Below are 11,189 nucleotides of genomic sequence, written 5' to 3' on the forward strand. Positions count from 1 at the left end.
GCCAGGGGTGGGTGTGGAGCCCGGGAGCTGCTGAGTGTGGAGGGCGGAGCGGGGCGATGTCAGAGCTGGGGGACCCCTGGCAGCCTGGAGGGGGGAGCATGGAGAGGGAGGAGCCCCGGAACCCCCGGGAGCCTGAAAGGGGGGGCACAGAGAAGGGCAAACCTGGACAGTGCGGACCCCTGGGATCCCAGAGGAAACAGAGTGGAGAACCTGGAGAGGGGGAATGTCTGGGAATGCGGCACTTAAAGGCAAGAGTCACAGCAGAAGGAACCCTTGGGACCCCAACACTCCCAGAATCCCTAAGTGGGACCCCCAGCGTGACAGACACGGGAGACCCTCCGAACCCTAGAGGGGAGAGACCAGAGAGAGGGAACTCCTGGGAGATATTTTTTGTCTGAATCTTCATATTTTGGAGTATTGTTTGGCTGAATTTCAGCTTTTGGAAGGTGGTGGACTTCCTGCTATTTCTGAGGGCTTTTTTGCTTGATTCTGGGTGGTTTGGGTTTTTCTGGGCTGAATCTTGGTGTTTTGGAGGTTTTTATGGACACAGGATACCCAGTGAGTTTTAGAGATGGACTTGGGCAGGAGGAACCCCCAAGCCAACGCGCTCAGCCCTTGTTTTCCCCCCATCAGGATTTGTCCTTCCCAAAGCTTGGGCGGATGGAGGAGGAGGCTGCGAGGAAGAGGAAGATGCCTTGGGCCCCCCAGGCAGGTGAGGAGGAAGTCAGTGTCCCTTTGGGCGGGTGTTGTGCTGGCTCTGTCAGCCGAGCATGGCCCCGGCTGCAGGACAACCCCGCTGGCGCCGCCATCCTGCCGGGGCCGGAGTTGGGGGGATGTCCTTGGCCTTCCCTGTGGGCCGGAGGCAAATCCCCTGCCTGTCCTTCTTGCTTCCTGCCCCAGGCCCCGAGCTGAGGACGGAGAGCCCGGAGGACAAATCCCCCCGTGAGACCCTGGTGGGAGAGGCCGTTTTGAAGGGCTCCCCGGCGCAGGAAGGCAGCGGGGAGGAAAAGGGCCGGAGATCCCCCCGCAGGAGGGGCTCCAAAGCCATCCCAGGGTGCTCTGAGGAGGAAAGAGCCAGCCTGTGCCAGGAAGGCAACCAGAGCTTGAGGGGGAGCTCTGACCTGGTGGTCCCTGAGCATCCTCCCAGCAGGGAGAAACCCTTCAGGTGCTTGGAATGTGGGAAGAGCTTCAGGCAGAGCACCCACCTCCTCAGCCACCAGCACATCCACACTGGAGAACGGCCCTACACCTGTGGGAAATGTGGGAAGAGCTTCAGTGACAGCTCCAACCTCCGCAGTCACCAGCGCATCCACACTGGAGAACGGCCCTACACATGTGGGGAATGTGGGAAGAGCTTCAGGGAGAGCTCCACCCTCCATGTCCACCAGCGCATCCACACCGGGGAAAGACCCTACAAGTGCTTGGATTGTGGGAAGAGGTTTCAGACCAGCTCATATCTCCTGAAGCACAAGCAGGCACATACAGGGAAGTGGGCCTTCCACTGCACTGACTGTGGGAAGGGGTTCAACCAGAACTCCAACCTTGTCACCCACCAGCACATCCACACCAGGCAGAGGCCCTACAAGTGTGGGGAGTGTGGGAAGAGCTTTCCCCAGAGCTCTAACTTGACCAGACACCAACGGACCCACCGATAATAGAAGCCCTGTGAGTGCCCCGACTGCAGGAAGAGCTTCGGCCGCTGCTTCCACCCCGAATGAACCCCCTGATGTTGAGGCAACCCCTGGAGTCCAGTGACTGTCAGTCCATCCCTTTCGACCACAAAGGGCCAGTCCCCTTTCCCAGGGGCAGCTTCTTCCAACAGAACCCTTCTTGGGGGGTGTGTGGAGATTCCTGCCTTGGCTGGGGACCCCCCAAGGTCACTGCTGGAGACTGAGAACAGAGATCTCCCCACGAGCATTGGTCTGGGGGGGTTCCATCCATCTCTAATTAAGAATTATTGCTTTTTTGCCAGCTTGAGTAGAATTGCTTCAACAATTGCTTTACTATAGAGCACTGTCCTGTCTTATCCTGTACTCCTGGTAGTTTTAGTGTTTCTATTGTGCAGTAAATAATTCTGATGAAGATCTTTTGTCTGATCATTTGTATCCCTAAATAAATTCATTTCTCTCAATAGATCTGATTTGCCATTATTAAAACCTGGAGGACAAAAGTGATTCTGTCACATTTCTGTAATTCCTCTAAACTAAAACTGTTGTCATGATCCAAGGCTGAGATTGGATCCAGCAGCCCCCAGCACCCCACAGTAAGCTGGGAGCTCAGTGGGGCCACCACCCATTGCCAACTCCCCTGTGCCCAAAGACCCCCATGGGACCGTCAGACCCTCCAGACAACCCTCCCTTTCCCACCCTTCTCCCTGTTCCTTCCATATTCCCATTGTCCCCTCAATCCCCCATTTCCCCCCTGAACACTTCTGGGGTCCCAACCCCCACTTTTTGCCCCCTCTCCTGTGGGTGCTGAAGGAGAAAATGAGGCTGCACACACAGAGTTCCATTCCGGGACTTGTCCTCCCATCTTTCCAGTGTCCCCCTTTCATTGGGGTTCCTTTGGAAACAGCGCCTGGGCTTTGTCTTTTAGTCCACTGGAATTCCCAGCATGGCCCCAAAGCAGGGCCCTGATCCCACACATTCCCCTCCCCTCATGTGCTGGCTGTGTTCAGCCACAAGAGAAAAACACAGGCTACCATGCAGAACGTTCCAAGTGGTTTCCACTTTGGCAAACAGCACTCTCTGGATGGAAAACACCAGTCAAGGCCAAAACACTCCTTTTGGATCCTGATTAACTAAATGCAGCTGCTGCTGCCTTAACTTGTTCCCACAGAAATTCTCAGGGTTCTTTTGGTTCCAGGAGGCCCCACATGTCACAATGGCCCCTTGATTCCATGAACTTCCCCAGTCTCCAAAGGTTCCTTTAGTTCCATGAGGCCCTGCAGTCCCCAAATGCCCTTTGGATTCTTGGAGATTTCCCATTGTCCCAGGGTCCCTTGTGCTTCAGAAGGAGCTGCAGTGGGACAGTGGCCCCTTGGTTCCGTGAGCTCTGCAGTGTTCCAGGAATCCTTGGGTTCCAGGAGAGCCTGCAGTTTCACAAGGAGCACTTGAATGCAGGAGGTTCTGCAGGGTCCCAATGGCCCCTGGATTCTGGGAGGTTCAGAAATATCTCAGGGCTGAGAAAACTGGGATTGTTCAGGCTGGAGAAGAGAAGGCTTTGGGCTGATCTAATTGTGGCCTTGCAGTGCCTGAAAGGAGCCAACAAGAAAGATGGAGAGAGACTTTGGACAAGGGCCTGGAGTGACAGGACAAGGGGCAGTGGCTTCACACGGATAGACGGAAGGGTTGGAGGAGATAGTGGGAAGGAATTCTTGACTCTGAGGGTGCTGAGATGCTCTTGAAGGCCTCTCCCAAGCCAAAGCATTCCATGATTGTGGGACTGGTGGGTGAGGTGGTGGTTGGAGCCGTCTGGGGCACAAGGACACAAAATGAGGGAGTTTTCCATTGTGGGGAAGGAAGGAGGGGGCAGCAGAACTGACCCCTTGGACACCTGGCAGGCAGGCTTTGGCTGGAAGCTGCTGATGGGGAGCTGAGTGAAGCCCCCACAATGCAGGAGGAAATGGTCAGTGACCTGCTCTGCCAGTGAGACCCCCCCAAGTGCCTGGGCCCACATGGGATGCAGCCAAGAGTCCTGAGGGAGCTGGAGAAAGAGCTGGCCAAGCCACTCTCACTCATTCCCCAGCAGTGCTGCACAACTGCACAAGTCCCAGCTGACTGGCAACAAGCACATGGGATGCCCATCCCCAGGAAGGGCCAAAAGGAGGATCTGGGGAACTCCTGGCCTGTGCCATTGACCTCAGGACCGGGGAAGTCCATGCTGGAGATCCTCCTCAGTGCCATCCCATGGCAGGGGCAGGACAACCAGGGGATCAGGCCCAGCCAGCGTGGGGTTGGGAAAGGCAGGTCCTGCCTGACCAACCTCATCTCCTTCTCTGACAAAGGACCCACTCAGCAGCTGAGGGAAAGGCTGGGGATGTGTCTCTGTGGAATTCCAGAAGGCCTTTGGCACCATCTCCCCCAGCATCTCCTGCACAAACTGGCTGCTCATGGCTTGCCCAGAGAACTGTTTGCTGGGTGACAAAGTGTCTGATGGCCCAGGGAGTGGTGGGGAATGGAAGGAAATCCAGTTGGGGCCAGTCACTAGTGGGGTTCCCAAGGGCTCAGGATTGGGGTTGCTCCTGTTTAACATCGTTGTGGATGATCTGGGCCAGAGGATCGAGTGCCCCCTCAGGAAAGTCGTGGACAACACCACGTTGGGTGTGAGTGTGGATGTGCTGGAGGGCAGGAAGGCTCTGCAGAGGGATCTGGACAGGCTGGATCAAGAAGGCCAAGTGTCAGGGCCTGCACTTGGGTCTCAACAACCCCCTGGAACGCTCCAGGCTGGGGGCAGAGGCGCTGGAGAGCTGCTCAGCAGGAAGGGACTTGGGGGTGCTGCTTGACAGGGACTGGATATGAGGCAGAGTGTGCCCAGGGGGGCAAGAAGGCCAAGGGCATCGTGGCCTTTGTGGAGAAGAGTGTGGCCAGCAGGAGCAGAGAACTGATTGCCCCTCTGTGCTGGGCACTGGGGAGGCCCCACCTGGAGTGCTGTGTCCAGTACTGGACCCTTGTGCTGGTTTAAGAGATAACCAGCAGGGGAAATGAACTCAACTCAAAGGAGAGATTATAAGTCAGAATAACAATTTATTAAAATAATACAGTAAGTACAATTATACAAACAAACAATTGTTTTTAACCCAAAAAACCCAAATGTATAACCCAGCACCCTGGGGCATGAACAAAGTGGTGTTCCTTGGGCCCCGCTTGAGTCCAAAGTAAAGGGAGAGGGGAAAAACCTGCTGGTGGGAGAGCTCTTGCAGTCTGGTCAAAAGTGGGGATTGCAGTCCAGTTGAGGGTGGTGGTCTCAGGTTGGTTGAGAGTGGTGAGCTGCAGTCCTCCTCTGGATCCCACGAGTGGTGGTTAGGTTCTGAAACTCCAGGTTTATATATTCTCCAGTTCAGGCAGGAATGGTCAGTCCTCCCCTCAGAGCGGGGAATTCCATAAAAGGATGCTTAGTTCTTCCCTCAGAGCGGGGAATTCCATAAAAGGGTATGAGGCTGCTCAGTCCATAAAAGGGTATGAGGGTGCTCAGGAACATCCCTGCCCCACCTCATAGGCCTCTACTGACAACAGTTTCTGGGAAAATGGCATGGAAGGCTATAGAATACACAGCTTTGGGCTACACCCATCCAGTGATGAATCGGTCCCAGCTGTCCTAACAAGGACACATGGACACCATCATACCTCCCACTGCTACGGACATTCACCATGGCAAACCTCATACATTGTATTACTACGGTTGGTTACCATGGCAACCAGCATACATTCCCATTGCTACCATCAGTTACCATGGCAAACAGCATACATTCCCACTGTTTTGGTCGGTTACCATAGCAACCATCATACAGTCCCGTTTCTATGGTCAGTTACCATGGCAACCACCATACATTCTCGTCGCTACGGTCAGTAACCGTGGCAACCATCATACATTTCCGTTAGTACGGTCAGTTACCATGGCAACCATCACATTGCTATGGTAAGTTACCATGGCAACCACCATACATTCTCGTCACTATGGTCAGTTACTGTGGCAACCATCATACATCCCATTGCTATTGTCGGTTACCATGGCAACCATCATACATTCTCATTGCCACTGTCAGTTACCATGGCAACCAGCACACATTTCTATTGCTATGGTCGGTTTTCATGGCAACCCTCATACATTCCCATTGCTATGTTCGGTTACCATGGCAACCATCCCACATCCCCATTGCTACAGTTAGTTACCATGGCAACCATCATACATTTCCATTGCTACACTCAGTTACCATGGCAACCACCACACATTCCCGTCGCTACGATCAGTTTCTCTGGGAACCTCTTGGTTCCTCTTGGACAGAAGCAGATGCAGATGAGCCTCCCTGTTGTCCACCAACTTTTAGAGCAGCTGTGCTCTAAAGGCCTGTGTGACAAGGGGTGTCTTGAGCAAGACTCTGCAGAAACCTCTGGGACTCTTTGCATCCTGTCGTGCTGCCTTTCCAGTGAATTCCAGGGTTATCAAAGCCAACTTGAATGGGATCTTTGTCTCACTCCACAAGGTCACCCAAACCACTCTCTCCTCTGACCCTCAGCCACAAAAGTTCACCCAAGTTGTTCATCCCCTAGAGCAGCTCCACAGGTCCCAGAAGCTCCTTCCCGCTGAGGACACCTCTCTCCTGCTCTTTCTGTCCTGTGTCTCCTTGGCCTTCTCTCCCAACCCATCACAGACCTGCAACCTGGGAACTGTCTCAGCAGGCCTGGGCTGTTATTGCCTGCAAGTGGAATGAAGAGAGACTTGGGGCTGCAGCTCCTCCTGCCTGTGCCCCACACGCAGGGCATTGGGGCCTGTCTGGCTGCAGCCCCTCAGCGGGGGCACCGGGGTAAGAACAGACTTGCAGTGGGGAAAGCTGCTCTGAAAACCCCGAGAGCTGGGCTGTGCAGAGGCTTTGCTGACAATGGCCTTGGGGGTGGACGTGCTGGGACTCAGGCCCAGGGGGAAAATCCCAGGCCTGATCCCTGAGGAGATCAGCACATGCTGCTGAAATGCTGGGGGAGAGAAGAGCCAGCAGAGGGAGGAAACAAGTGTGGACAGCCTGGGCTGATGTACTCTGGACTCGTGCCTGGCCCGGCCTTGGCTGGGCAGAGAAGGGACAGCCTTTGTGTCCCTGCAGGGCTGGGATTCACTCCCTGCCCCAAAGGCCCCCAATGTGTCTGAGAAGCCCTGGGTGGTGCCTCTCCCACAGCTGCTGGGAATGGGGACGGGGTCCCTGCACAGGCCCTGTGCTGTCCATGGCAGCTGCTGCACTTGTGCTGCAGAGCCCTGGCACCTCCCCTGGCACTACAGGCCCCTCTTTGGCTGTTCAATCCAGGCTCAGCTGCCCTCAATTAGGTTCAGCATTGAAGGGATGTCCATGAGACAATGGCCATTATACTCCAAGGACATATAGAAAATACCCTGCTAAAGAACAGGAGAGAGACCTCTCTCCCTGTGCCACCTGACTCCATTTGGTCACCTGAACACCTCTAGGGGCTGCCCTGGACAGAAGGAACAGTGACAGGTTCCCCTGTCCTACATATGGGCACCTTCTGCCACTGAAGTTGGCCAAAGCAATGTCCCAGCAGCCTCCAAGAAGATCCCACAGCTGCTGCCCTGTTCCTCGGAACTGCTGCATTGGAGCCTGCAGTTCCCAGCAGGAATCTCGGTCACCTCTGGCCCTTCAGAAGGAACCAGGGCTTTGTGTCCCAGCAGGTCACTCCTGGCTTTGGTCTTCCTTCATTGCCATGGGAGCTGGGACAAGGAGTCACCTGCAGGGGCCTGTTTTGGGCCCACTGAAGTGGGGCAGGAGGAATCCCAGCCCATGGGGGTTGTGGAGGGAGCTGAGTGTCCTTCTGGCCCTGGGTCTGCAGAGCCACAAGGAGACACCTCTGTTGACTCAGCTGAGTCCCTTCCCTGAGTGCAGGTGAAGGAGATCCCTCCTGGGCACTGTCTGGGTTTCCTGTCTAATGATGGGACATGAAAAGGGGACTCTTGGACTTAACTCTGTGTCTGTTTGGAGAAATGACAGTGCTGAAAGAAGTGTCTGTGCCCAGCTGAGAGAAGGCACATCATTATTTCCTTCAGCTGTGTGCCAGCAGGCTCCCCTGGAGCCCCAGGGACAGCTGGAGGGAGCCCAGAGGGGCAGAGCAAGGGCTGCCTGGGGCTGTTGCTGTGCTGCTGAGCTGGGCCAGGCTCCTGGCACACAGGGAGCTCCTGGCAAGCAAGAGGAGCTTCAAAGAGACAGCTCTGCTGGTGAGCAGCTCCTCTGCACAGCCCAGCAGGGCTGAGGGCACTGCCTGCAGCACCCAGGGCACAGGAGAGAAGGCAGAGAGATGAGAGGCAGCCTGGGCTGGGAGGTGACTGAGCTCTCACTACAGGAGAAACCTTCCCAGGATTTGAAGGAAGAATTCTCTGGCTGTAGGAAAGTTCAACTTGCCTTCCTGGAGGGATCTCCTAAAGCTGACACATCCCACAGCTTCTAGGATCTTTCAGCAGGACTCTCCCAGTTGCTGCAGTGCAGGGGAAGTGGCCATATGGCAGAGCAGGGCAGGAGCTGCAGGCAGCAAGGGCAGAGAGGAGAAGGGAGCAGGAGGTTCAAGGGATCCTGGGGTGGGAGGACAGGGCAGAGCTGCTCAGGGCAGGAACCTTGCCAGCCCTTTGCCACGGTCAGGCTCTGTCTGCAGAGCAGTGCAGGTGAGTTCCTGCAAATGCCTCTGCCAGCTGCCAAATGGCAGCAGTGGCAGGAGCTGTCAGGATGGCTCTGCTGGATTTGCTGGGGTGCAGCAGGAGAAGCTGCTGCAGAGCAGGACTTGCTGCTGCCCCATCAGAGGCCCAGGGCCAGAAGGTTCCCTGTGGCAGGGCTGGCTGTGGGGTGGGAAGGTGGGGGTGCAGCCAGGGGTGCCCAGGGCTGTGGTGCAGAGCAGGGTCCTGCCCCCAGGGCTCTGTGTGCTGGGGCAGGGACTCTGCTGCCTGCCAGGGTCAGCTCTCAGCCCGGCCAAGGAGCTGCCACGGGGATGGGGGAGAAGGGCTGTGGGGAAGGAACAACTCCTGGGAGGGCAGAGCAGGGCAGAGTCCTTCTGATCTCCAAAGTGGGCTGCAGGGATGAGGGCTTGTCACAGCTCCAGATCAAAGCAGGAAATTTTCCAGAAGGTATTAGCAAGAGGCACAGACAGACAGGAGGTACCTTCAAGAGAATGAACCAGTTCTTTCAGTGTTATACTCTGGGTTGTCTGGGTGCTGACTGCGACAGAGGAATTAATCTCTGAGTACAGGAGGAGACACTGAAATTTGAACTCTGTTAGATTAGAGGGCATTGAACCTGAGAGTATCAAACATCAAAACTGTCTAATAGATGCATCAGTGTCACTTTTCCAGCCTCCTCAGGGTTGCTCTGACATTGCCATCAGAACCTGCCCAGCCAGAGATGCCCCTGGGCAGTGCCCTGTGCTGCTGGGAGGGCTCTGCAGGGCAGAGTTGAGCCCCCAGGGCTGGGATGGGCTCTGGCAGCACTGGCAGTGTCCAGCTCTGAGCCCAGGGAAGCAGCTGCTGGCAGTGACAGCTCCAGGCAGCAGAGCCCTGGGCAGGGAGTGGGGGGCAAGAGCCCCCAAGGCCTGGGGGAGGGGGCGTTCAGGCAGCTGTGGGGACCCTTCCCTGCAGCTCTGCTGGGCAATGTGTGCTGGGCCATAGAAATGAGGATTCCTGCAGTGGAAAAGAACCTTCCCCAGGTGTGATGGCAAAAATAAAAACCACAGTAACAATTATTCTAAGCTCAGACTAAGCTTCTGCTCTGCAGCCCCAGCTCTTCTGAGTCATTAGTGTAGAGATGGAACTTTTGTATTCAAAATCTCTTACATCTGATATTACTTGTGTGTGTGAGAGCTCTACCAAAAAATTCCATGTCCCCTTGGAGCAGAGCAAAACTGACTCCTTGGCAGTGCATTTGGTGACATTTGACACATTGATTTATTTTAGAAATGAAGTTGCTTTTTCACAGAGGTCTGTCTTAACTGTTCCCTGTCCTTTCCTTTTCTGAACAGGCCCTATGCTAAGAAACAACGAATGTCCAACAGCAGCTCCATGCCCCAGTTCCTCCTCCTGGCATTGGCAGACAGGCGGGAGCTGCAGCTCCTGCACTTCTGGCTCTTCCTGGCCATCTCCCTGGCTGCCCTCCTGGCCAACGGCCTCATCCTCAGCGCCGTAGCCTGTGACCACCACCTGCACACCCCCATGGGCTTCTTCCTGCTCAACCTCTCCCTCACAGACCTGGGCTGCATCTGCACCACTGTCCCCAAAGCCATGCACAATTCCCTCCATAACACCACAACCATCTCCTACACAGGATGTGCTACACAGGTTTTTCTCCTCATATTCTTATTTGGAGCAGAGTATTCCCTCCTCACCATCATGTGCTACGACCGCTACGTTGCCATCTGCAAACCCCTGCACTACGGGACCCTCCTGGGCAGCAGAGCTTGTGCCCACATGGCAGCAGCTGCCTGGGCCACTGGCTTTCTCAATTCTCTGCTGCACACAGCCAACACATTTTCCCTGCCCCTGTGCCAGGGCAATGCCCTGGGCCAGTTCTTCTGTGAAATCCCACACATCCTCAAGCTCTCCTGCTCACACTCAGGCTACCTCAGGGAAATCGGGCTCACTGTGATGAGTGCCTGTTTAATATTTGGCTGTTTCATTTTCATTGTTTTCTCCTATGTGCAGATCTTCAGGGCTGTGCTGAGGATCCCCTCTCAGCAGGGACGGCACAAAGCCTTTTCCACGTGCCTCCCTCACCTTGCTGTGGTCTCCCTGTTTGTCAGCACTGTCGTGTTTTCCTACCTGAAGCCCCCCTCCATCTCCTCCCCATCCCTGGATCTGGCAGTGGCAGTTCTGTACTCAGTGGTGCCTCCAGCACTGAACCCCCTCATCTACAGCCTCAGGAACCAGGAGCTCAAGGATGCCCTGAGAAAAATGATAACTCCATGTTTTTTGAGAAGCAATAAATTGCATCTTTTCTTCTGCAGAACACTCATGGCGTAACTCATTTTGCCTCCAGCCTGCCTTCTAATGCTTTTGATAGTGGTGGTGGTGGTGGGCTTTCTTTTTGTTCATCTGTTCATGTCATTAACACTGAAATTTTATTCTTCATCCCATATAATTCACTCTCTACCTCTTTTTTTTGACCCACAAAATGTACTAATCAGGAATCATTCTTTGTGTGCATTTAAACAAATTAAAAGCTTGTGCAGCAAGGTATTTGTCAAACATCCTCCCTGTGTTAGTTTTTACATGAGGAATCACAATCTCTGAGTGTAAGAAAGGACACAAGTTCTTTTTTCCAAATTCTTCCTCCAAGACCTTCCCTGAAGCTGGAGGGCATTTCCATGTTTGCAGATCCGGAGGGGAAAAGAGTCCCAGCACTGCCAGGGAGCCCCAGAACTGGGTCTGTTCAGAGCTGCTCTCTTTGCACTCCCACCCTCTCCTTTCCTGTCCGTGCCCAAGGCCTGAGTGCTCTG

At 54.8% G+C, this 11,189-nt stretch overlaps 2 protein-coding genes across 2 annotated transcripts; both read left to right on the forward strand.

Annotated features, from left to right (window-relative positions):
- The first annotated feature begins 403 nt into the window (after positions 1 to 403).
- LOC135405503 (zinc finger protein 239-like) lies at positions 404 to 1,914 on the forward strand. The gene has a single exon (XM_064640205.1). It carries the CDS (start codon positions 771 to 773, stop codon positions 1,653 to 1,655), a length of 885 nt encoding a protein of 294 aa, XP_064496275.1. The 5' UTR covers positions 404 to 770; the 3' UTR covers positions 1,656 to 1,914.
- A 7,824-nt stretch (positions 1,915 to 9,738) lies between these two features.
- LOC135405401 (olfactory receptor 14J1-like) lies at positions 9,739 to 10,729 on the forward strand. Its single transcript, XM_064640096.1, has one exon. The coding sequence runs from the start codon at positions 9,739 to 9,741 to the stop codon at positions 10,711 to 10,713; it is 975 nt and encodes a 324-aa protein (XP_064496166.1). The 3' UTR covers positions 10,714 to 10,729.
- The last annotated feature ends 460 nt before the right edge of the window (positions 10,730 to 11,189 follow it).

This window comes from Pseudopipra pipra, chromosome W, assembly GCF_036250125.1.
Source record: "Pseudopipra pipra isolate bDixPip1 chromosome W, bDixPip1.hap1, whole genome shotgun sequence".
NCBI classification, from domain to species: domain Eukaryota; kingdom Metazoa; phylum Chordata; class Aves; order Passeriformes; family Pipridae; genus Pseudopipra; species Pseudopipra pipra.

Excerpts from the sequence above, each read along its gene's own strand:
- LOC135405401 (XM_064640096.1), top strand. The coding sequence starts at position 9,739 with ATGTCCAACAGCAGCTCCATGCCCCAGTTCCTCCTCCTGGCATTGGCA.
- LOC135405503 (XM_064640205.1), top strand. The coding sequence starts at position 771 with ATGGCCCCGGCTGCAGGACAACCCCGCTGGCGCCGCCATCCTGCCGGG.